The sequence below is a fragment of the Hylobates moloch genome, unplaced genomic scaffold (genome assembly GCF_009828535.3).
Source record: "Hylobates moloch isolate HMO894 unplaced genomic scaffold, HMol_V3 SCAFFOLD_22, whole genome shotgun sequence".
NCBI lineage: Eukaryota > Metazoa > Chordata > Mammalia > Primates > Hylobatidae > Hylobates > Hylobates moloch.
Window position 1 is genome coordinate 32,795,146 of NW_026652297.1, and position 26,774 is coordinate 32,821,919.

Genomic DNA, 26,774 nt, shown 5'->3' on the forward strand with positions numbered 1-26,774 from the left:
CTGAGGTGGAAGGATCCCTTGAGCCCGGAAGGTCAAGGCTGCAGTGAGCTGTGATCATACCACTGCACTTCAGCCTGGGTGACACAGCAAGAACCTGTCTCAAAAAGAAGTATTGTGACAGATTTGTTGGGTGGAAATAGGAAGTTTCCTACAAAGGAGTACAAAGAACTAGTGGGGATATGGCATTGTTCTATATCATGGTCATGGTGGTGGTTACGTAACTCTAAATATCTATCAGCTCTCATCCATTGTACACTTAAAGTTAGTGGATTTTATCGTATTTAAATTATACCTCAATATAGTTGACCAAAAACAAGTACTATGTACATGACCTTGCAGTGTTCCAGAAATCTGAACATTAATACAGATTTCCTTTGTTTACAAGTTTATTTTAAACTTGTCCAATTTAAAAAACGTAAAGCACTGTCCATAGTTGTAATGTATAGTAGGCACATCCAAGTCTAAAGTAGATAGTAATACATAACCATAGTGGATAAGTTGTCTCTGGGTTTGTTTATTGGCTTATTGGTGAATACTGTTCAGTTTTAGTATCCACTTTGCTGTCACCCAAGCGTATGAGGAACAGGATTGTTGGTGACAGGAGAGGACCCCATCTGGGGGAGCCCACATTTTTCCAAACAGTGGGTTCTAAACTGACCTTTGCTTCAATTTCTTTTTGAGCTATGATAGTTAATTTATTTAAAATGTAAAACTATTGAGCATGAAAAGCTTATGTTTACCAAAAAAGGAGCATAGTTTACAAGATTTAGAAGTGAACATAGAGCAGTGATTCTTTTCTTAAATGCACTAGAATTACCTGAGTAACTTCTCCAAAACGTGTCAGATCTTCTCCTCGGGAGGTTCTGATTAAGTCTACTTTAAGGTCCTAGCAAGATATTTTAAAAAACTACCAGGGTAATTTTGATGAATATCTCTTGTAAAGAACCATAGATATAGAAATACAGTATTCTTTTAGTGTTGATATATGTACACACATGCATACGTATAGTTTTTCTGTATATGTTTTTTGCCATTTTCAGAAATTAGTGTTAATTTCAATACCTATTTTTAAAAATTAGAATCTTGGCTTATTGTAGTCAACAAAATGAAAGATTTGTATCATTCTCTCCCCTAGTAGAGGAGACCTAATTTTTTTTTTTTAAACAGAGTGTCACTCTTGTTGCCCAGGCTGGAGTGCAGTGGCACAATCTTGGGTCACTGCAACCTCCGCCTCCTGGTTCAAGCAATTCGCTTGCCTCAGCCCCCAGAGTAGCTGGGATTACAGGCATGTCTGGGTAATTTTTGTATTTTTAGTAGAGATGGGGTTTCACCATGTTGGCCAGGCTGGTCTCGAACTCCTGACCTCAGGTGATCTGCCAGCCTGGTCCTTCTAAGTGCTGGGATTACAGGCATGAGCCACCGCACCTGGCCTGAATATTTCATTTTTAATCAGACTTTCACTTTTTTTTAGAAAGCAGACTTGAAGTGCCTCCTGTGCCTAGAATCATTCATCAATTTTAGACTGCTGTCTTGATTTTTCTTTCTAATCTATTCTTTTTTTCTTCCATTACATCAAATCCTTATTATGTTACATAATCATTCATGTATCATTGTTGACCATAAATGCCACCTTTTTGTCCCCTAGGCTTACCACTAAGTCTGACATAAAATACATGATCAATAAATACTTGCTATTTTGCATATTGTATTATATTTGTCTTTACTGCTTTCTAGTTTATATTCTTCATGTTTTTAAATTTCCACTTTGTAGGTATTCAAGTCAAGCCTCTTATTTGTTGTTTTATATTCTCATTCTCCCTCCTTATTTGAGTTGTACTCACTTTTTTCTTTCAGACTTGAGCCTATTTTTTATCCACAGAATTAGCTAAGTGTGTTTCATTACTTCTGATTTTTAAACTGTACTGATGAAAACACTGCAAAATAAGAGATTTGCAATGCCTTCTTAGAGTAGTTCCTTATGCTTATATCATTCTAATGCTGATGAATTTGTCTTTCAGTTAAAACAACTTGGTCATAGTGTGGATAAAGTGGAGTTTATTGTGATGGGTGGAACATTTATGGCCCTTCCAGAAGAATACAGAGATTATTTTATTCGAAATTTACATGATGCCTTATCAGGACATACTTCCAACAATATTTACGAGGCAGTCAAGTAAGAAATTCTTATTTTATTATAGTCTCCAGAGTGGTTGTCAGTTTATGCTCCTAGCAGTAGTCTACAAGAATGCCTTCTGCCCTGCATCCACATTCTTACTTCTCATAATCTTTCTCGTTTCATGGGAAAGGATTATTTCAGTGAAAATAATGCTTTCGCTGAAATAATCTTTTCCAGTGAAAATAATCCTTTCACTGAAATAATCCTTTTAAAGAAAAAATGAATACAGTTTGTTGACATAGTGGTATTCTCAAATAGGGAGATTCGCCAAATATGGTCCATGAATGTCTTTTCAGCCTTAGGCTGGTCTAAATGACAGTAGTTTTGATTGGCCTGATTGAATTTTTCAGCCCACCCAAGAAGGGGTCTGGGAGTATTTTAGCTGCTATAAAATCAGCAAAACAGGGTACTGTTATTTAAAAACCTAATTTAGAGTAAATATTTCATAATTATTAAATAATAACTGTTTATGATTGGAATCTTTGTCTTGTGCTGCTGTAACAAAATATCTGAGACTAGGTAATTTATAATGCACAGAAATTTATTGGCTCACAGCTTTGGAGGTTGGGAAGTCCAATGTCAAGGTGCTGGCATCTGGCAAGAGCCTTCTTACTACGTCATCACACAGCAAAAGGCAAGAGAAACAAAAAGCGGACCAATTCACCCTTTTATAATGGTATTAATCTTACCCACAAGGTCAGGTCGCCTCTCAGAGGTCCCACCTGTTAATACTGTTACAATGACAATTTCAACATGAGTTTTAGAGGGGACAAACTGATGTTTGTCAAATCATATGTTATTCAAACCACAAGTTAATTTACTCATTTTGAATTCTAGTTGACAAAATTATGCATTATTTTGACACCTTGTTTTTAGCAAGAAGATTACTACAGGTTAGTATGTAGTTCAGTGATTTAAGAAGTGAAAGTCTTAAAATAGTTTTTGTTTTCAGGAGTTGCAGGAACACATGGATAGTTACTATTTTCCTTATTTAACAAATCCTTCTTGAGGGCCCACTAGATACTATGTGCTGTTTTAGATACTGGAAAGTGGTGATATTTAGGCTGAGACCTGAAGTACAAGGAGGAGTTAGGCCAACAGCAGAAAGGATAAGATAAAGGCCCTGAAATGGGAAACAGCTTGGGGTGTTCTAGGGACAGAGAGGAAGCCAGTATGGTTAGATCCTGTGTTAATCCATTTGTGTCACTATAAAGGAACACCTAAGACTAGGTAAGTTATAAAGAAAAGAGGTTTAATTGGTTCCAGTTGTACAGGCTCCACATGAAGCATAGTGCTGGCATTTGCTTCTGGCGAGGCCTCAGGAAGCTTCCAATCATGGTGGAAGGTGAAGGGGAGCCAGTACATCACATGACGGGTGCGGGGAGGTGCCACACTCTTTTAAACAACAAATCTCACGTGAAACAACTGAGCGAGAACTCACTTATCACCAAGGAGATGGTGGTAAGCCATTTATTTATGAGGAATCCAGCCCCAGGACCCAAACACCTCCCACCAGGCCACACCTCCAATATTGGGGATCACATTTCCACATAAGATGTGGAGAGGACAAACACCCAAACCATGTCAGATCCCAGTGAACAAGAGAAAGAACGTCATGAGATGGGGTTGAAGTGTTAGGTAAGGGCCAAGATACATGCGTTTAAGGAGTTGAAATTTTATTTGAAATGCAGTAGGGAGCAGGTGAAGGGGAAGTGGCATGTTCTGGTTAACAGGTAGGGTCATTCTGGCTACTATCTGGCTAATGGATTAGGAGTACCAGGGTGAAAGTGGGAAACCAGATAGGAGGCCATCTGATTACATCCATCCCTGCTCAGATGGGGGCAGCAGCAGTGGTGATGGAGAGGAGATTGAGATGGGGGTAAGAGAAAAGAAGGGATCAAGCCTGACACTAAGTTTCTGGCTGTCAGAAATGGTAGGAAGGTAGGGTAGGGCTGTATACTGAGGTGAGAAAGATAGCGGGAAGGGCAGAGAAAATCTCAGTGGGAGAAAATCAAGAGTTCTGTTTTGGGTGTGTGAAATTTGAAGAGCTTGTGATTCATTCAAGTGGAGATGTCGGTTGGCTGTGAATACAAGAGAAGTCTGAGCTGACGGTACGAAACTGGGGATTATCAGCTCATAGGTAACACTGACAACCATGTAAATGGAGGAGACCACCTCATGGGAGAGTTGTGGATCTCCAAGGTATACTAAGTGAAAAGCAATTTTTAGAGCAATTCTTATAGTACGATCCCATTATTTATGTTTTCATGCACATACACACACACATATCTGTATATAAATGCATAGAAAAGGTGGCAGAATAATGGTCATCATAGACCTTAGAGCTGAGGAGGAAAGGACATGGGAAATGGCAGCAAAGGAGGATATTTACATTTGCTCCGTATACAATGGGCCAGGTGTTGTCATGGGTGTTTAATATTCACTTATTTAATACTCATAGTAAGCCTTTGAGTTAAGTGTTCAGATTATCCCTGTTTTACGGGTGAGGAAGCTGAGGCACAGAGAGATAAGCAATTTGCCCAAAGTTGCAGAGGTGGTTGGTGGTAGAGTGGGATATAAATCCCAGATAGCTTTGCTTTCAGAGCCTAATTTTACAAGCTGTGCTAGGTGTCAGAATGTGAGTGTGTCTGTTATGTATGTGCACATGTGTGTGCACGTCATCAGAGCTTGAAGATGTTGGAAGGAATATGGCCTGTTTTTCCTTGCCCTCCTTCCCTACCACCCTCAGGCTTTTCTCTGGCTTCTCTTTTATATGGGGTGGGGGTTTCATATAGCTAATTATAAGGTTGTTCAAATAGTGCCACCTCCTAAGATTTTTTGTGTAGGACCAAATTTTGAATAGACCTAAGAGTGGTTTTTATTACCCTGTAAGTAAAGCAGTTCTTGGCACATAGTAAGCACAAGTAAATGCGTGAATGAATTTTGAATGAATGATCAGTTAGTTAATGACCTGGGTAGGGTTGCCTCTTGGAATTGGGGGCAGCCACATCTTTTTGTGCCCTCCCTACTCCCCCTACCCCCTTAACTTCCTTTGTTCTCCTTGGGTTTGTAAAAGTGAAAAGAAGAGAGGAGCTTTTTCATAAAATTTAATACCAGGGGTAGCTCAAAGAGCCCATGTGAAAGGTTTGGCAGCTGGGAGAGTTTGTGTGGACAGCAGCCTACTTCTCTTTGATTGACTCTAAGGAATGCAACAGGTGAATTCTGTGTCCGTGAATCTGGACCTGTAGCGTTGTGATCTCTTCCTCCTACAGGGGCTTTAGTAATAGACGAGGTGGCGACTGCATTGTTACGGCTTGTTCAAAACTGATCAAGAGGCCGGGCATGGTGGCTCACGCCTATAATCCCAGCCCTTTGGGAGGCCAAGGTGGGCAGATTGAATCCGAGAGAGCCACACCTTAGGCCAGGAGTTCGAGACCAGCCTGACCAACATAGCGCAACTTCCTCTCTACTAAAAATGTAAAAATTAGCTGGGCATGGAGGCTGGTGCCTCTAGTCCCAGCTACTTGGGAGGCTGAGGTACAGAAACACTTGAACCCAGGAGGCAGAGGTTTCAGTGAGCCAAGATTGCACTACTGCACTCCAGCCTGGGCAACAGAGTGAGACTGTGTCTCAAAAAACAAACAACAAACAACAACAAAAAAAACTGATCATTAATATGAGTCATGCTTAGTAAACGCTGAAGTCTTCAAACTTTAGAGGAGTAATGATATCATCCAGCTAATTACTCTTAATAATACTGAAAAATCAAACTATACCTTAGATAAAATGTGATTGAGGAAAAACAACCTTTATTAGTTCAAAGCTAGGAGACGGGAATGGCAGCAGAAGGTTCTCTCGGAGGGTTGCTGACCACAATTCATTCAGCTCTGAAAATTCCCTGGCAGGGACATCTATCAAGATAAGTTTTTCTATGCAAGCTTATATACTTCTGTACTCATTTCTTGGACCTTAATATGTAAGATCTTATCTTGAAGACCTTACATATTAAGTGGAATTGAGCTGTAAATATCTTAGACTTGCCTCTCTCCCCCATAAAAATTTGCCACTAAGCTTTTCATCTCCTGCAGTTTGGGTCCCCTGAGGTATATGAAGCAGGCCAACTAAGATCTGCATAGTGAACTTTTAGGATGTATCTAGTTTGACATTTTCATCAATTGAAAGTAAAAATTTTGCTTTCTTCTTGGTGTAACATTTTATTTTTGCAGAAATGTTATAGTGCTAATGGTGCTTGAATGTAAGTTGTCCATCATTGGGTTGAAAATAGGGTTGTCTAGTCCAGCGAGCTCAGTGCAGATCATGATTTGTTTGTAGAAAAAGCCCTGTGGAAGAGAAAGCCTCTTTCAGTAATATTCTAGGCAGTGCCAGTTTTGTTTTGTTTCTGTTCTTGAATTTGCCTCAAGAGGGCAACAAACACTTTATTTTCAGATAAAAATTTATGTATGATTTGGTCTTCATTGCAACACATCTCATGAATGCCTCTTGAGAAGTAATAAAAGTACAATCTGGGAGCCATAAAACCATCCATAAATTACACTGAATTCTGCCAACACACACTTTAAATGTTTTGCTCTTTTCTCTTAGTCACTATATTTTTATGAGATAATCTGGAAAAAAAAAAAAAGACCTGATTTGTGGCATGTTGTTGCTTTGTTAAGGTGAAGTTTTACTACAAACCCCTCATAATAGAGTTTGTATTTGTTTTGAGGGAAACTTTGTATTTGAGGAAATAATAAGTCTAGTTTGTGCTATAGAACTAGAGACAGAAAGTATTTTCAAGTGTTGGCATAATTGTGAAATAAAAAGCAGCCCAGAGAAGTTGTGGTTTTGACATAATGTGGCCCTCGGAAATGTTTGGATTTGACCTTGCCCTTCTCTCTCATCCTGCACAGAGTGTATGCGTGAAAACTGGTTGGTTTGAACAGCGTAGCCCACCGCTCTTAGATGTAAGGTGATGAACTTCATGTTTATTTTACTTTTGTTTTTGCTTGCCGACTACATAGATGTAAACTGACTTTCATTAGCTTAGCAGGGTTTTTTAAAGATTAATTTTAAATTAGGTTAAAAATGATATATTGTGACCTATGAGTCAGCAAGCAGCATTTAAGGTTAACAGTCTGTTCACATTAGGGTCAAGTTTTACTGCTGTGTTGGCTCAGGTGTCCCTGCTATGTTTTCATATGTTGAACCTGATTAAAGTTTTGCTTCTTAAAAGAATAGGAGTTAAGGTAAAGAAAAGCCCCAGCAAGCAGAGCCTGGTTATTATTTATGGCAAGCTAGTAGCAAGCAGTGTGTTATATATTCTTGCGGATGGAAAAATTGGAAAGTTGAGTGAACAGAGAGTTCAAGGACAAAACAGGTATGGCTTTTGTGAAGGCTCATTAAATCAAGCAAAGTGCTAATCACTCAGTACTATCAGCTGGACTGAGAGTCTTCAGTAGTCTCCAGAGAGCAACAATTACTGGTGACTGTCATCGTGTAACAGTCAGGCTCTGGAGATGAAAAAGACCGGTAGTGGGATCTGAGTCACCCATTCACTAGAATGCAAATGTTGCCAAATAACTCCAACAACCTTTTAAAATAGTTTTATTCCTTTTTAATCAGCTTTGCCCAGAAGCAGTTTTACATTCAATCTTTAATGCTCCTTGGCTGTTTTCACAAGATGCAATTGAAAAGGGTGGTTACCCATTAAAAAGTGAGTGAGTCATACTTTCTCCTTGTGGAATTTTAAATTCATTTCCGTTCCTTCCTCTTCCCCCGCCCCCCCACCCCATTAATGACTTTAAATCCTCCAACTATGTTCTTACCTGTCTTAGAAAAGCTGAAGTGATAGGTAATGCTAGGTACCAGGCCCAGAAGACAATTTCGTAGACTTGCAGAGCTGCAACGGAAGCAAAAGGAACCTACAGAGACATGAGAGTGACTGACTGTGGCCCTGCTGCTCTGGGCCTTGTTTCTGGCAGGCCTCAGGACCTTCTGCATTTCTGGGCTTTGACGCTGGCACTCCCTATCTCTCACTTTTTCTTTTTTTTTTTTTTTTCAGCCTTTAATGCCTTTTATTCATAAAAACTGTGAAAGCTAGACTAAACCATTGGAAACATTTAACTCAGACACTGGATTCAGAGTCAGGAACCCTTAGTCCTGTCTGAATCCGAGAGAGCCATACCGTAGTATACTGCCCAAACTAAGGAGTTTAATACAAATACTCATTTCTTTTTGATTAGTGTGATTAGAACTGAACAACGGCACTTAAGGAATCTGGAAGATAGCCTGGATAGATTTCTGATTCATCCCAAGACCTCAAAGACAACAGCTGGGTACCAAATTTCTTTTTTTTTTTTTTTTGAGACGGAGTCTTTCTCTGTCCCCCAGGCTGGAGTGCGGTGGCGCGATCTCAGCTCACCGCAACCTCCACCTCCTGGATTCACGCCATTCTCCTGCCTCAGCCTCCCGAGTAGCTGGGACCACAGGCGCCCACCAACACGCCCGGCTAATTTTTTTGTATTTTTTAGTAGAGACGGGGTTTCACCGTGTTAGCCAGGATGGTCTCGATCTCCTGACCTCGTGATCCACCCGCCTCGGCCTCCCAAAGTGCTGGGATTACAGGCTTGAGCCATACAACTTATAGAAAAGGTAAAGGAAACCCCAACACGCATGCACTGCCTAGGTGACCAGGGAAGTCACCCCACGGCTATGGGGAAATTAGCCTGAGGCTTAGCTTTCATTATCACTTTTTCTATTGACCGTTTTACTTTCTCTTTTGGTCACCCAGATTTCCATACATGGTGACCAGGATCCTTAACATTGGCCGGAGAACGTAGGATACAATCTTAGTCACTTTAAGAGAGTTGATACTGTTTTTCTTTCAGCATTTTATTTGAAACAAACAAAAATTGAACAGTTTTTAGTGAGCATCCACATACCTATCACCTAGATTCTACAATACTTGCTTTATCACATATCTATCAGTTCCACTATCCATTCATCAGTGTCTCTCGCGCGTGCTTGCGCTCTCTTTTTTGATGCATTTCATAGTAAGTTGTATGCTTCAGTACACTTCTCCCCGGATACTTCATCATGCATATCACTGACTAGTGTTCACTGTCTGCAGTGTTTTTCTTTCGAAGTAAATTTACATACAGTACAAAACAACTTGTGGTGTTTTATATATATATATATATATATATATATATACACACACATATATATATGAAACACATATATTAAATATACTATTTGATTATTTTTGACAAATGCGTATACCTGTGCTACAAAGTCCTATTAAGATACAGAATGTCACTGTCATCCCAGAAAGTTCCCACATCCCACTTGCCAGTAAATCCTCCCCTGCGCCTCCCAGAGGCAGCCATTCTTCTGATTTTTTTTCCTCATCACAGATTAGTTTTGTCTCTTCTAGAACTTCATATAAATGGAACCATATAGCATAGTCTTGTAGGCCTCTCTCACTGAGCGTAGTATTTTGAGATTTATCCATGTTGTTGGGTGATTCATTAGTTGTTACCTATTTAGTGCTGAGTAGTAGTCCATTGTATGCAGAGATCACAGTTTGTTTACCATCCTTCTATTGATAGACGCCTGAGCTGTTTTGTTTGTGGCCATTATGAATAAAATTTCAGTGTACATTCTTGTATAAGTCTTTGTGGCTATATGTATTTTTTTCTCTTGGGGGAATAAATAGACATAGAATTGCTATATAAGTTTAGTTTTACAAGAAACTGCCAGTCATTTTCCCAAAATGGCTCTACTATTTGTACTCCCACCAATAATGTATGAACATTTGGTTGTACCACATCTTCACCAACATATGGTGTTGTCAGTCTTTTTAATTTTAGCCATCGTAGTGGGCGTATAATGGTATCTCGTGGTTTTAGTTTGCTTTTTCCTGATGACTAATGATGTTGAACACTTTTTTAGTATGTGCTTATGCTATTTGAGTATATTTCCTTTGTGAAGTATCTATTAAAATCTTTTGCCCATTTTTGATTGGGTGGTTGTATGTCCTAGCTGCCAGTCCTTTGTCAGCTCTATATTTTGCAAATATGAAAACCCAGTCTGTAGTTTGGCTATTTGTTATATTAATGATATCTTTTAGCCAAAGTTTTTAATTTTGATAAAGTAGAATTTAGCAGTTGTTTTCTTTCATGGTTATTGCTTTTCTGTGTTGTCTCTAATAAACCATTGCACGTTCCCAAGGCACACAGATATTCTCCTGTGTTTTCTTCTAATTACAGTTTGAGCTTTCACTTACAGGTTTATGTTCCGTCTTGAATTAATTCTTATGTGTAGTATGAGGTGGGGATCAAGGTTCCTTTTTCTCCATATAGACATCTAGTTACTTTAACATCACTTCTTTAAAGATTTTCCTTCCCCATTCGGATTATATCACACCTTTGTTAAAAATCGAAGGACTCAGTAAATGTGGGCTGGGCTCTTTTCTGTTTCATCAATCTGTTTTTCAATCCTTATGCCAGTGGTACACTGTTTTGATTACTGTGGCTTTTTAGTATATCTTGAAGTCAAGTAATGTGAGTCTTCTAACTTTGTAATTGTTTTTCAAAATTGCTTTAGAAATTCTAGGTCCTTTGCATTTCTATGTAAAATTTAGAATCAGCTGGCCAATGCTTTATTAAAAAGTATAATGGATTTAGAATTGTGTTAAAACTATAGAACAAATGGAAAGAATTGACAATTTATTGCTTCTTCCAATTCATGAACATACTCTATCTCCTTGTATACTTAGGTTTTTAAATTCTCTTAGCAATCTTCATTGTTGAGATTGTGTAAGCCTTTTGTAAACAAATTTTTTCAAAATATTTGTATGTGTTTTGGTGCTACAGTAAATGAAATGTAAATTTCATTTTTAAATTTTATTATTATTATTATTATTTTTTGAATCGGAGTCTCGCTCTGTCACCCAGGCTGGATTGCAGTGACGTGATCTCAGCTCGCTGCAACCTCTACCTTCTGGGCTCAAGACATTCTCCTGCCTCAGCCTCCCGAGTAGCTGGGATTACAGGCATCCGCCACCATGCCTGGCTAATTTTTGTATTTTTAGTAGAGATGGGGTTTTGTCATGTTGGCCAGGCTGGTCTCAAACTCCCGGCCTCAGGTGATCCACCCACCTCGCCCTCCCGAAGTGCTGGGATTACAGGCATGAGCCACCACACCCAGCCATAAATTTCATTTTTTCAAATTTTTGCTGCTAACATATATACATACAGTTGATTTTTATATATTAATATTATGTCATAAGACCTTACTAAATTCACTACTTAATTCTAAAAGCTATTTTTGTAAATCCATTAATATTTACTTCCTAAACAATCATGTCATCTGCAAATACAGTGCATTTTACTTTTCCGTTTTGGATTTGTATGCTTTTCTTTCTCTTGCCTTACTGCACTGCCTAGGACCTTTGGTACAGTGTTAAACAGAAGTGGTGAGAGTGGGCCTCTCTGTCTTGTTCCCAGTGATACAGGGAAAACATTCTTATTTCAGTATTAAGTGCAGTGTTGCCTGTGGGTTTTTTATAGTTACCTGTATTAGATTGAACAAGTTTATTGAGAGGGTTTATCATTAACTCATTTGTCTAATGCTTTCTCTGCATCTATTTAAATGGTCATATGATTTTCCTCCTTTATTGTGATAATATGGATCATTTTGATTTTTTTTAACATTAAACCTCACATTCCTAGGATAAACCCTATTATATCATCATCTTTACATATTGTTGGATTCAACTTGCTAATACTTTGTAGAGGATTTTTGTGTCTATGTTCATACGGGGTGGTGGTCTGTAATTTTCTTTTTCATAATTTTGTTGTCAGGTATTAGTTGTTGGTATTAGTGTAACGCAGGTTTCACAAAACAAGTAAGGATGTGTTGTTCCCTCCCCTATTTTCTGAAAGTGTTCATGTAACATGAATGTGATTTCTTCCATAAATGTTTGCTAGAACTCACCAGTGAAACTATCTAGGGCTGGAATTTTCTTTATGGGAGGGTTTTAGATAATAATTCAGTTCATTTAATAGATATAGAGCTATTCATATTTTCTGTTTCATCTGTATCCATTTTAATAAGTTACGTTTTTCAAGGAATTTGTCTGTTTCATTCATTTTGTCAAACATTTTGGTATTACATTGCCTTATTAGGCTTTTAGTGTCTGTGGAATCTTAGTGATCACCCCTGTTTCAACCCTGATACTCATCATCTGTGTTTTCTCTTTTTTCTTGTTTACCCTAGTTAGGGGTTTATCAATTTTGTTGTTCTTTTCAAAGAAGTAGCTTTTGGTTTTATTTCCTCTACTCTGTAGACTTCTGCTTTTATTTTTATTCTACTTTCTTTCCGTTTAATTGCTCTTCTTTTTCTAGTGATTTAATAAGGTATAAAAGCTTGGCTAGGCGCAGCGGCTCACACCTGTAATCCCAGCACTTTGGGAGGTGAGGTGGGTGGATCACCTGAGGTCAGGAGTTCGAGACCAGCCTGGCCAACATGGCAAAACCCTGTCTCTACTAAAAATACAAAAATTAGCCGTGTGAGGTGGCACACACCTGTAATCCCAGCTACTGGGGCAGCTGAAGCAGGAGAATCGCTTGAACCTGGGAGGCAGAGGTTGCAGTGAGCCAAGATCACGCCACTGCCCTCCAGGCTGGGTAACAGAGTGAGACTCCTTCTCAAAAAAAAAAAAAAAAAAAAGCTTGGCCGTCATTTTAGACCTTTTCCTCAAAGCACTGCGTTAGCTGAATCCCACACATTTTGATATGTTGTATTTTATTATTATTCAATTCAAAATATTTCTTAATACCCTTTATATATATATATTTGATCCATGGAATGTATAGGAATGAGGTGTTTAATTTCCAAATTTCCAGACAATGAGGTTTTTCTTGATATCTTATTACTTTCTAATTTATTTTCATTTTGGCCAGAGAACCTACTCTGTGTAATTTTGGTGTTTTAAAATTTATTGAGACTGTTTTATGGCCCAGCATATGTGGTCTCTCTTGGTGAACATGCCATATGTGTTTGTAAAGAATGTGTATTCTCAGTTGCTGGGTGTCATGTTCTATAAATATCAGTTAAACCAAGATGGTTGGTAGTAGTGTTCAGGTAAATTTTGTTTTTTATTCTTTTGTAGTTCTTTCAATTGCTAAGAGATTGAAATCTCCAAGTATGATTGAGGAACTCTCTACATCTGTCTTCATTTATATTGATTTTTACTTAATGTATTTTGAAAATCTGTTATTAGGTACATACACATCTATGATTGCTGTGTTTTCCTGATGTATGAGCTTTTCACCATTATGAAATTACCTCTTTATCATCATGAGATGTCCTTCTGCATCCCTGGTCTTGCAGTTTACTTGGTGTTAATTTAGCCGTCACAGCCTCGTGTGCTTACTGTTTGCCCTATGTATTATCCTTTTCCATCCATTTGCTCTCCACCCATATGTTTCTTTATCTTGAAAATGCATTTCTTTAGACAGAGGTCTACAGTAATTGGGTCTTTTTTTTTAATCCATTTTGCTCGTGTCCGCCTTTTAATTGGAGTGTTTAGTCTGTTAACATTTGATGTAATTATTGATACATCAGTTTAAGCTGATGGTTTGATTTATATCTACCAGTTTAATCATCTCCTCACTTTGGTTTTCGGTAGCCAAGAATAATAGTTGTAATGAATACTATTATGGTCTAATTCTTTATAATGTATTTTTTCTATATCCTTTAATAGGGAGTATCTTCTTAAGAGAAAGGGAGAGGACTCCTTATATCTAGTACAATGCCTTAAGCATAGAATTCTGGTACTTAGTAAATGCTGAGTGAATGCAGTGGAAAGAACTGTCCCTTAAGAATCAGGAGACATAGTCTCCAGACTTATTTATATTATTATTTTGCATTATTACCTGGTTTAATCCACTTATTTTGTGTGTGTGATTTAGTTTCCTCATCTATAAAAATGAGGAGGTATAGGACTATATTATCTCTAAAATTACACCTTTCTGTCATCTATAATTTGAAGCTTTCTAATGGAATGAGAATTTTTATCTAAAAGATATGTTCTGACAATCATTTTCTATAATGTTTTTATGTATATAACCCTTAAATTTCAATGTGGATATAATATTAAAAGAATGCAATATCTGTGATTCTTTTTTATTAATAATGTGTTGCTGCTGGTTCTTTAGCTACACGAGGGGACTACAAAATGATAGTTTTTGTCAGCCATGAAAAAAATCAAACCTCAAACAAAATATTATAAGCTGTTTTTTATATCTTAAGCCCTGCCAGCTAATGTGATAGGGCACAAGGGTCTTTGATTAGTCTGTAAGCTGCAGTGCCACCAGGTTGGTTTTTCGTAGGTAGTACTCATTTTTAAATCAAAATTCTGTTGTTACTTCATTTTGTGTTGGGCAGTGGTTAATTTATAGAACCTCGTGACATAACCACCAATATTGAGGAAGGAACTTGACTACCATCTCAAAAAAAGATTGGGGATAATAGTTATTTTTAAATCCTCAAGCACATCAAACATCCAACCCAGTTAAGTCTACAGCATCACTAACAGAGCATTGGGCAGAACTTCAAATTTTATTGAGGTATTTTCAAGATAGGGTAATAGTTAAGAAGAGGAATTTGTTCATGGTGCTGCTGCCAAGGAGTTACACCAATAACTCGAGGTGTTATCAACAATTCAAACAAATCTGGCTGTTCAAAGAAGTGGGTAAACTCCACTGACTTGTTTTGGGACCGTAGATGGAGAAGAGATTGTATGTTGTGACTAACGAAAATGAATATTTCATCTCTGTACCATTTTTTACCGTGCAATTTGGTTTGAACAGGTTGAGTATGAGGTTGCAGGATGTCCACACAGGGAATATTCTGTAAGCCGTTCAGGAACTTGAGCCTTGAGTTCTTGTGAGAGTTTAAGCAAGACTAGACTCAGGCACATCCAGTTGCAGTAAGGACAGAGGTTTTGAAAGAGGAGCTGCCACTAATTATTTGTAATGAGAGGTGCCCACCTCTTTGATACCACAGCTTCTTGGAGTGAAACAAAAGATAGTTTCCAGAAGATAATGAAGAGACTTTAAAATCAGTGTGCCATCTTCCTTCCATCAGTGTCCCTCTGGTTGGGCCCTTAGTGCAAGGAGACGGTAATAATAGATAGTGCTTCTGTCAAAAGGTCGCTTTCTTCTTTCCAGAAATAGAAACATGCTTCCCAAGAAATAATCTAAATCTATTTATATTTCTGCCACTTCTAGCTTTTTGTTCTGTAGTCATTTCTTTCTTTTTTTTTTTTTTTTTTTTTTTTCTCTGTATGTCTTATCCCCCCAGCTAGATTGTTAAGCATGTCTGGGACAGGAACTATTATATTTTTACTTTTTGAAGAATACCCGGCCTACTGCTAGGCACCTTCTCAGGTTAACTTTTTGCAAGAGGAAAGATAAGCGGTAGATGTATCTGGAGGCTGCTGTTGGACTGAAGAGAGAACTCCTGTGTTCCAAGTTATGCCTAATTCATTTATTCCTTCTTCAAATTTGTAATTTGTTTTTAATCGAGGGAGAATTTTTAGTGTTGAAGCCTTTTAGCCTCTAGACGTGTTTGAGCCTGCTGGCTTTCAGGGGCTTCCTGTCCAGATGGAGAGACAGACATATCCACAAATAACAAGGCAGACTACTTGTAGTGTGGGCAGGGTGCTTGGGAATGGGAGCACTGAGATCTCACTGGGGGTGGAGGGGTTCTGGGAAGATGTCATTAAGGGAGAAATGTATTGGAGCTCTGTTTTGAAGGCTGGTAGCCTTTGGTTTTTGTTTGCTTTTAAATTCCTGGGTTATTGTCTCATTTCTCTTCACCCCTGCTCCACAATTTTTAAAAATTCTGTCAACATAAGGTTTTGGCTTAAGCTATGCTTCACAGAGAACATAGCATCTTTTATAGCTAGTGCCACTCCTATGGCATACAGAAAGGCATAGGATTCAACATAACCCCACAGTGTTGGGCTGTACAGGCTTAAAATGAACCTGTAATACCACAAAAAGAGCAGTGGAATTGGAATCAGAGGATCCCTTTTGAGTCTTGGCTTTGTCTCTTGAGAAGCTGACAGAGTTGCTGCATGCCAAAGAACTTGTAGCCCCCAAGAGGTATGGGAGTTGAACTAGGTACTGAAGGAGAGCCATGCTTTTGGATGGCTAAGTGGCACATACTGTTGGATAGCTACCTAAATGATACAGGGGGATCATATTAATACCAGGCCATAAGATGTCAGCACAGATTGGTTGAAAGCCTGTATGTACATATTTGCATATGAAAGAACAGTTATGTTGATATGTTTACATCTCTGTTAAATGAAGAATCAGATTTAATGAGATGTAGGATTAGATATAGTATTATCAAAAAATTTTCATGAGAATACAGTAAGCCTATGGGAAAAATTCATTGTTTTGTCATTCAAATTTGATACAAATTTCTGTTTAATTGCTTTTCGGATGAAAATACAATTCTGGAAAGAGGAAATATAGTGAAAGCCTTTTTATAAATGTAAAATATTGACTTTTCAAAACTTGAGTTGTTTTTTTCTTCCTCCATTTCTGTTGCTGCAAAAGGTAATGACATTTCCCGCCTGAGGAAAGACATTTTTGAAATGAAGTTAAATTATTATTTGAGAATAAGGTTTCCTTCTGTGGCCTGTACTATATTCTGATGACTTATAAAGAGACCTTGTGCAGCAGTGTCCTCTCTATGTCCTTGGTGGGACCTTTGACACTCTGTGCAATAGGAAGACTAGCTAATAAATTTTCTCTTTCCTCTACCCAAATTCCCATTTGTGCAATTGCCTCCCCTCTAGTTTTTCCCAGTGATGTAAACTACTATCATGCCACCACGCTTGCTAACTTAATGGTGTCGCTTTTAAGAAATACTGCAGGTTTTTTAAAAGTACCAATTGGAATGCCTCATTCTAGGATATTCTCATTTACTTTTAAAAACGTAGTCATTTAGAGCTTTTTGCTTTCTGGGGTTTTTTGGGTTTTTTTTTTTTTTTCCAACCTTTGTATGGTGTGCCTTCTCCATAATATATGAATATTTATTTTTATTTGAAAAATGTTTTCCCTCAAACCCAATAATTGATGCTGGAGGAAGGTGTGTTACTTCTCTCCTGTGGCATCATGTACTCCTGTTACTGCGTGCCTTAGTACCCACCTGTTTAAGAGGCACAGGACCTGATGATTCCATTGTTTCAGAGAAGCCAAATTAGTTTGAATCCTGTCTTAGGCAAGATTTGATAAGATCTGAGCCCTTTTTCTGTCTCATAGTTCATCTTTTAGTGACTTTGAACTAGTTGTTTACCTTTAGTCCCGTTGCTTCTGGTATTCCTACCTAAAACCTTGTGGAATACAGAAATAAACAATGCAAAAGAGTTCAAATGTCCAGAATGAAAGACTTGAGAATTTGTTCTCTAGATTGGTGATTCTTAGCTTTCTTAATTATTATTGGCAATAAATAAGTCCATTTTTATTGATAATTAAGAGCGAAAGAGTGAACCTCACTGAATTAGTTACAAAAATTGCAGAAATTTTATGATTTTTACTTTTCAATAAAGAGCAATGAACTTCTTCAGAAAGAAGGAAAATAAATGGGAAATTTTTTTTAAAGGCTTCTCTCATCCTCCCCCCAAAATTGAGAACATTGTAGAAGGGTGCACTAAGAAGAATGATTGGGTTCTAAGAATTGAGAGATGTTGGCCAGGCGCAGTGGCTCATGCCCATAATCCCAGCACTTTGGGGGGCCGAAGCCGGTGGATCATTTGAGGTCAGGATTTCGAGACCAGCCTGGCCAACATAGTGAAACCCCGTCTCTACTAAAAATACAAAAAAATTAGCTGGGTGTGGTGGCACGCGCCTGTAATCCTAGCTACTCGGGAGGCTGAAGCACGAGAAATGCTTGAACCCAGGAGGTGGAGGTTGCAGTGAGCCAAGATCGTGCCACTGTACTATAGCCTGGGCAACACAGTGAAACTCCAAATCAAAAAAAAAAAAAAAATTGAGAGATGTTGAAAAGCAGAGAAGTCTGGGGTGGGTCCACGCTGAGTCGTCTAAGCAGTGTGGTAACTGGAATACAGAGCAAGGACTTTGAAGTCAGGTGGACCCAACTTCAGATCCTGACTCTGATTTTATTAGCTCTGTGCCCTTGAACACGCTGTTTACTCCCTTTCAGCTTCAGTTTCATCACTTGTGAAACGGAGGTAATAGGACACACTTCATAGAGCTGGTGGGAGGATTCAGTACTAGAGTGTGTGGCACAGAGCTTGGCCCACAACAGCCTCTGTAAATGTGATCTCCTATCCCCTCACTTCACTAGCCCTGCTAGCAAGAGACTTCTCTGCCTCTTTGGCCAGCATTAAGGCCACTAACTCAGACAGCATGAATCTAAAGTGGTGCTCGCTACTCTGATACGTGGTTTTAGTAAAAGACAAAAATGATTGGTAATTTCGTAAATCATTGCTAAGATTAATAGACTAGGTGAAAAGGCTTTTGTGTATATAGAAGACATTTCATCTAAAATATTCCTATAATCATTACATATGCCCTCCCCCCTTTTTTTCTTTCATTTAAAATGACTTAAAAATATAGAGTGGGAAATAAATAATGCAGATGGTTTTCACTTATGTGAAAAATGGTTGCTAGGAATTGAAAAATAGGTTTTCACAGTTGAAATCACTGCTTTCAAGGAGATTATGGTTGCAGCTTACTGCAGGAGAATAATAATGATAATGATGATAATAACATTACTATGCTAGCTCAGTCACATCAGTCCTATGAGGTGTAGATAGTATATTATCCTCATTTTGCAGTTAAAGGAACCTAAGCACAGAGGTTAATAGCATCCTCATGTGCATAGTTAGGAAGTAGCGGAGCCAGGATTTGAACTCAGACAGCCTGGCTCCAGAGCCTACACTCTTTACCACTATCTCATACTAGGAGGACAGAGAGAAGGCAGTTTTTTGAGACGGAGTAATGTCTTAAAACCTGCAACAGGTTAATTATTTTAGATTTGCTCTACAGGTATTCTGAGAGAAGCCTCACAAAGTGTATTGGAATTACTATTGAAACCAGACCAGATTACTGCATGAAGCGGCATTTAAGTGACATGTTGACCTATGGCTGCACAAGGCTAGAGATTGGGGTGCAGAGCGTTTATGAAGATGTGGCTAGAGACACCAACAGGTAAGATGGTGGTAGGTGATCTTGCACAAGTCTTCTCCAACTTCACCAATTTTCTCTACATTCATACCCAGCCTTTCTTCCTTCTGACCACTGTTAGGGAAAGAAGTATGGGTATTCCTCCTTTTCAAAGTTCTTTCTTCTGTCTGTGCTCTTAATTCCATCCCCTCTTTCCCTCATTTTCAGTCTTTCTTTAGTGGGTCTTTTCCAGCAGCCTGTAAACACGCTCATCTCTCTCCCTCTTCTTGTCCTAAGCAGCCTTGTCCATATAGAAAGCAGGGGAGAGGACTTGGGGTTAGTAGTTTAAAGCAGGAGAGAAGGCCAAGAACAAAGAAAAGAGTTTGAATATGAAGGACATCAGGGTAATGTTTAAGAGATTCATTTTTGTGGAACAGATACCAACTAGCAAAAAGTTTGGTGATGCCATGGTTGTAAACTTTGAGAAATCTGGGAGTGCAAGGAAAGAAGGAAGTAAGAGTTGTTAGAGCTTTATTTTGTTCCCTCTAGAAATATATCTTTTAGTTGAAAAGAAAATACCCGTGAAAGGTTAACTGTATAAGGAACTTCACAGTTAATTGCTGAATTAGTGGAGTAGGGGAGACAATTGAGAGTTTATTAGGCAGCTGAGATGATTGACCGAGAATTGTAACGGTGGGCTTTGGAGGAAGGATGTGTTGAGTTGGATGTTAAAGTCCCCTTTATTCTGTAGGATTTGGGTAGATGTGATTGGTGTTGTGCCAGGAGAAGGAAGCAAAGGGGAACTAGGGAGACAAGCACTGATCAGCGTCTTAGAAACAACCAAGAGGAATGCCAGGCCGAGGAGGATGGAATTTTCCCTTAAGGAATAGAGATCTGTTGAATATTTTTTAGCATGAGGAAGAATCTCATGGATATCATGTTTAATTAAGAAAGAGTAACCGAATAGGATGCTCTTATGTGGGAAAAGTTTTCAACCAGGGAAACTGTGGAGTGTTATAGCCTTCAAAGGCTGTGCTAGAGAGACAGCTGTGCAGATGGAGGGGAAGGGGAAGCTTTCTGAAGAATACGACATCTGAGTTGGGACTTCACGGAAGAGTCTGAGTTGGTCAGGTGCAGAAGAGGAAGATTGAGGCAGAAAGAAAATACGAACTCCTGGAGATGGGAGTGCATAGTACATTTGAGGAATTTGGAGTAGCTTAGTTTGATTAGAAAGTGAAATAGGAGAGTGATAAGAGGTGAGGCTGAAAAGCAGGCAGGGGGGCTGATTATTAGGGGCCTGAGGAGTCAGCCCAGGGAGGCTGGACATTAATGGAGCAAGCCACCAGCAGGCCTAAAGCTACAATGTGATGAAGCACATCTGCAGCTTAGAAAGATCGCTTACAGTGTAAGGGGCAGGTCAGAGATGAGCAAGTTGGAAGGGAGATCGGGTACGAGGCTGTTACAGAAATTAAGCAGGAAATACTGATGTCCTGGAAAGAAGTGAATGGTGGTGATTGGTGACTGATTGGAAGTGAGGATAAGAGAGAATGGGAAGTCAAGGAGGCTTGGAGACAACATGGGTTTCATTTGGCTACACTAAGTTTCAGATACCTGTAGAATAGCCAAGTGAAGGTTTGCTTTAGAGCAGGGCTAGGCAATAGACAATTCAGCAGCGATCAAAATGTTCTGTGCCTGCAACTGAGTTTTCCATTTTAATTTTTCTAAATATAAATTTTAATAACCACATGTGCCTAGTGGCTGTCATTTTAAACAGTGCTGCTTTAAAGTATTGGTTATTTGGGTTTGGAATTCAGGAGAGAGGCCTGGCCTTGTCCTAGGAATTGGGAAGTCATCAGCAAAAAGACATTAGAAATTGAAGCCATGGAAATGGTTGGGAGCATTCTGAGAGAGTGAGATGGAGTCTGTGGTTTCTAGGATCCTTCTGCCATGAATGGGAACACCTTGGTGGCAGAAGGATCGCCACAGGGCTTCAGTTTAGTTGCCCAAAACTATCATTAGGACTTGTTTCCTGCTGGATGTGGCTCTAGAATGCCAAGTTAAGATGATTTATCCACGTGACCCCAAATGACTCTGCCTTCTCACTAAGTCATTCTCTCTTTCTGCTGTTATTTAAGGATCCTCCAAACCCACCAGTGAAATCTATTTTGTATCATAGGTTTCACTCTTCCTCGCTGTCTACAAATAATTTCACAACTTTAAAGGAAAGAACATAGCAGCTTGCTACTTCTGCATGGTTCTGAGCTCATTTTAATTTTTAATACAGGTGTTTACATTCATAAGCTTATTTTGACTGGTGATGCTAAACCAAATAATTTTAATACACATTAACTTTTGCTACCCCAATGCTTTACTTTCAAGACTTTAAGTAGATGTGTAAGGGAATTTCTGAGAAATATCTCAGAAATAAAGTTATTTACTTCCAGGCCTCTTGAGAGGTGGGGATGTAAAAAATGACTTTCTGAGATGTCTTTTCCCCCAGCCATATGATTTTGGTTATGGAACTTCTGTTACCTGTCTCAGAGATTGTTTTCCCCTTGTTTCTTGTGTTAACTTTGTCACCCATTTATTTGTGTAACAGATGTTACACAAATAGGTAGTGATTTTCACAGGTAGTGATTTTCTTTCCTTAGGGGCCACACTGTGAAGGCAGTGTGTGAGTCATTTCATCTGGCCAAAGATTCCGGTTTCAAAGTGGTGGCCCATATGATGCCTGACCTGCCAAATGTGGGACTAGAAAGAGACATTGAACAGTTCACAGTAAGTGTGACTTCAGCCAGGTGCATTCAGAATGCCTCTGCATGTTTCTTATCCCATCTGCTCTTGTTGCCTGTTTACTGCTGGTGTTTTCCATTGTTATAGAATATTAGAAACACAGTAGGGTGAGAGACATCACCCACAGCCCCATCAGACAAAACTCTTAACATTTTAATGAATTCTTTCCAAGATTTTTCTATGCTTAGGTTTTTTGGGGGGTGAGTTTGTTTATGCAAATATAACACAGACATACAAATATATATGACATAGGAAATTATTGTAATAGTTTTTTCACTTAACATTATAACAAGCATTTATCCATGTTGTAGCCTGGTCTCTGTCAACATGTTAACATATTTAAATGTCTTTTTAATTTAATATGTCATACCTTGCTTAACCCCTTGCAAGTTTTTCAGAATTTAAGATATACTGGTTTTTAAATATTATTTAAAAAACACTGCAGGTAAATGACTTTATGTATATACTTTTTTTTAGTATTTAGGTTTATCTGCTTATGATAAATTCCATGGAGTAGAATTATCAGGTAAAGGTAGAAACATTTTAAGAATCTCACTGTATTAATAAGTTGCTTTGCAGAGAGTTATAACAATTTATACTCATTTCAGCAGTTTTTCTTCCCAAATAATTCTCTCCTGTTTATTTTCTATATATGCTTATACATGCATATGCACATATGTACATATATTTTACTGTTTGCTAGTTTGATCAATAAAAGTGCCATTTTAACTTGCATTTTGAAATTGTAATAATATATTTTTCAAGTTTGTATTTACTAATTACATTTCTTTCATCTTTTTGGAATTGTGTGTTTTTATCCTCTGACTCATTACTCTGTTGGGATAAGAATATTTTTAGCATTAGTTTATATGAATTTTTTAGGTAAGGAGATTATGGACTCATTCATTTTTATGTTTGTTTTAAATATTTTCCTTAACCTACTGTTGACCTTTTACTTGTGCTTCCATTAAGTCGATCTTTTTTTTCTTTTTTTTTTTTCTTCAAATGCTTCTAAGCTTAGAACTGCCTTTCTGTTCTCTGAATTTTAACTTTGGGTTTATTGTTGTTATTTTAACTCTCACAGTTTCTTGATCCATGTTAACTTTGTTGTGGGAAATGAGATTGGTCAGGCCTTTTGTTTTTCTTCAGATTCTCCGATAGGGCAAGTGTGTTTTTAGATGATGACAATATTTATCAAGTTATTTCATCTATAAAAGTACTTTTAATTTGCTCTGTTTAGAAAAATGCAGTTTACCATGTCTTATTTGTGAAGTTAATAATTCTTTCCTCTCAAGGAGTTTACTTTTATTATTTTTTAAGCTGGTGAACTGCACCTGAGGACCTGTTTATGAGATAACATTAATTCACAGATATCCCTCTTTGTAATTCCCCCACAATGGCTGTGTAATAGACTGTGAGTCTAGTATCCTCTTCTCAGTAACTAATAGCCAGGTGCTCAGACACCAGGCCAAAAAGGCACCTGAAACACACTTTTTATTATTATTATTATACTTTAAGTTCTAGGGTACGTGTGCACAATGTGCAGGTTTGTTACATAGGTATGCATGTGCCACTTTGGTTGGCTGCACCCATCAACTTGTCATTTACATTAGGTATTTCTCCTAATGCTACCCCTCCGCCTGCCCCCCACCCCACGACAGGCCCCGGGGTATGATGTTCCCCACCCTGTGTCCAAGTGTGAAACACACTTTTCTTTAGCACAGCTCCTAGGGGGACCAATAGGATAGCCAGAACTCATAAAGTTTAAGTGCTCCTGAAAAATATAGTATGTTTCATACTGTAGGAAGCCATAGCAAATAGCTGAGTCTCAGTAGGTATTTTCCTTGGTGTCTTCAACATAAGGAATAGTTCAGTAATAATATTGCAAGGACAACCCTTCTTGTAAACAGATTTATTTGCTTGTTTGTAATCTTTGCAGGGAAACTCACAGGGAATATGGGTGGATCATATTTCTTTTCTAATGTGTCCTAGTAAAGAGTAACAGAGGGAGCTAAAATGAAAAATCTGAGTTCTTTCTAGAGAAGAATTCTCTACAAATTAAATTGTTTTAAAATAAATAAGTTTTAGAAATTGATAAGAAGAGGCAAACAGCTCAGTAGGAAAATGGGCAAAAAATTTGAACAAGCATTTCACAAAAGAGAATATTCAGATAGCCAATAAACCTATCAAAAAGTTCTCAAAGTAATTAATCTTCAAAGAAGCGAAATTTAAAACTACATTTGGTTTCTCAGTTTTCTACAGCACCTTGGTCTTGTATTGTGGATGTAATTTATCTTTTCTTATTTCTCTGAAGAAATTTATTACAGATATTTTTTATACATTTTATTTTTCTGTATGCAATGCCTCTGTTTCCTCCAAGTGCCTTTTGTTTTCTTTTTGTTTTGGTTGGCCCCTTAATGTTCTAGGCTTTCCCCAAGTTTATGGTGATCTTCAGCCAGTTTCTTATGCCCTTTTTTTTTTTTTTTTTTCTTGAGACAGAGTCTCACACTGTCACTCAGGCTGGAGTGAAATGGCACAATCTTGGCTCACTTCAACCTCTGCCTCCCGGGTTCAAGCAATTCTCCTGCCTCAGCCTCCTGAGTAGCTGGGATTACAGGTGCCCGCCACCACACCTGGCTAATTTTTTGTATTTTTAGTAGAGACAGGGTTTCACCATGTTGACCAGGCTGGTCTTGAACTTCTGACCTCGTGATCCGCCCACCTCTGCCTCCCAAAGTGCTGGGATTACAGGCGTGAGCCACTGCACCTGGCCTAAAGCGATTTCTTATGCTTTTAAGAGTAGGGGATTGAAAAACCGGATGGCAAGGCCTGTGTGCCTAGCTTGCAGGCGTGCTTCACTGAAGAATGTTCTTTTAGCAATAAGCGCTCCTTTCTTTAGGGGATTCCTAAATGTCAGTATCATGAACTCTTACGTAGATCCATTTGATTCATCCAGAGATGAATTCTCCCAACTTCCTGCTTTGGGCTGGGTGGCCTGAGTATATCTCAGGAAGTTAGTTGCTGACATCCAGAGAGTGGGGCGGAGAGTCCACCAGTCTATGTGCTGGCTTTTCCCTGTTTTCAGCCTTGGTCTTCATCTAGACCTTCCTTTGTACCTGGAATCTCAGAGCGCAGAGGCTTTCCAGTTTCTTCAGGGACTAAATGTTCTCATCTGCCTGTTCGGGAAAGGCTAAGGGTTAACGGATAATTCCCTCTATGTACACACTTGATCCAGTACCCCTGTTTTTATTTCCATGTCTCTCCTCCATCCTGCCCAGTTCTTGGTACCTCTGATCCGTGAGCCTTTCTGGGATTCTGCAGTGTGATTGAGCAGGCCTTTCGTTACTGTCTGCTTTTGCTGTTTTCTTTACTTGCAAAGTCATTCACAAGCCTTCCTAGTTTCTGTCTTTGAAGAATTTGTTGCCATCTTGGGTCTCATTCTTGCCTCCTTTCTTGGTTCTCTTCCTTCTTCTGGGTTTATACTTTTTAAAAAATTCTTTCCTGTTCCTTTTTTTTTTTTTTTTTTTCTCTTCTTGAGATGGAGTCTCACTCTGTCGCCCAGGCTGGAGTGCAGTGGCACGATCTTGGCTCACTGCAACCTCCGCCTCCTGGATTCAAGCGATTCTCGTGCCTCAGCCTCCTCAATAGCTGGGATTACAGGTGTGCACCACCACGTCCAGCTAATTTTTGTATTTTTAGTAGAGATGGGGTTTCACCATGTTGGCCAGGCTGGTCTTGAACTCCTGACCTCAGGTGATCCACCTCCCTTGGCCTCCCAAAGTGCTGGGATTACAGGTGTGAGCCACTGCACCTGGCCCCTGTTACTTTAGTGTGGTTTTGGAGGGAAAGAAAAGAAACACTTTTTTAAATTCTCTAGCGTAACCGAAAATTGAGAACCAATCAATTTTCATTCTTTCCAAAAGAATGTATCAGCCCATATGTCTCCGAAACTTACTATACAAGCACCAGAAATACTTTTCTAAATCCCATGTTCAAATGTGGATTCAGACTGAGTGAACAATGGCTTCCATACGTGCTCTTTGTGGGATGGCTACAGAATATTTATTAAAGACCTGATGATTCTTTAAAATATGAATGTTATAGGAAAATCACACGATTACAGAAGATCTCTGAAACTAAAATAGTACATAAAGAAAATAGCATTTAAGAACGTGACAGATGTCAATGAGAGATGGAAAAGTCTGTTGTTATATTTCTTTGTAAAGCAAGTTAAACAATGAAGAGCTTTGGAAGAATAATGTGGCAAAGATAAAAAGGATTTTTCCAGTTTACAAGATAGAGCCCTGCCAGCTGAGTAGATACTCCCACCGAGCTGGGAGTGAGAGGGGACTGTGAGTCCACTTTCATTTCTCCAAAATATATTATGAAAAACAAGATTAGAGCAAATTATCAGTGCAAAGTCATGGAAAGGAGAATGCCTGGTGTCTCATTGCTACATCCCAAAATAAAGAAAGAAAGCAGCCAGCTGGGGTGATGTAGTATAAGAAATGACTGTGCCAAAAGTAGTTGAGTTAGATGTATTGCTCAGTGTCCAGATAACAAATGGACAACGTGTAGCCCAGGATAGGAAT

General features: G+C 38.6%; 1 protein-coding gene across 1 annotated transcript in view; it reads left to right on the forward strand.

The window, feature by feature from the left end:
* Nucleotides 1–26,774, forward strand: part of ELP3 (elongator acetyltransferase complex subunit 3) — a 99,739-nt gene that overhangs the window by 17,496 nt on the left and 55,469 nt on the right. Inside the window, exons 7-9 of the mRNA XM_032143507.2 lie at nucleotides 2,019–2,173; nucleotides 19,273–19,434; nucleotides 22,041–22,167. Coding sequence (XP_031999398.1) covers nucleotides 2,019–2,173; nucleotides 19,273–19,434; nucleotides 22,041–22,167 — 444 coding nt within the window. The remainder of the gene's footprint in view (nucleotides 1–2,018; nucleotides 2,174–19,272; nucleotides 19,435–22,040; nucleotides 22,168–26,774) is intronic.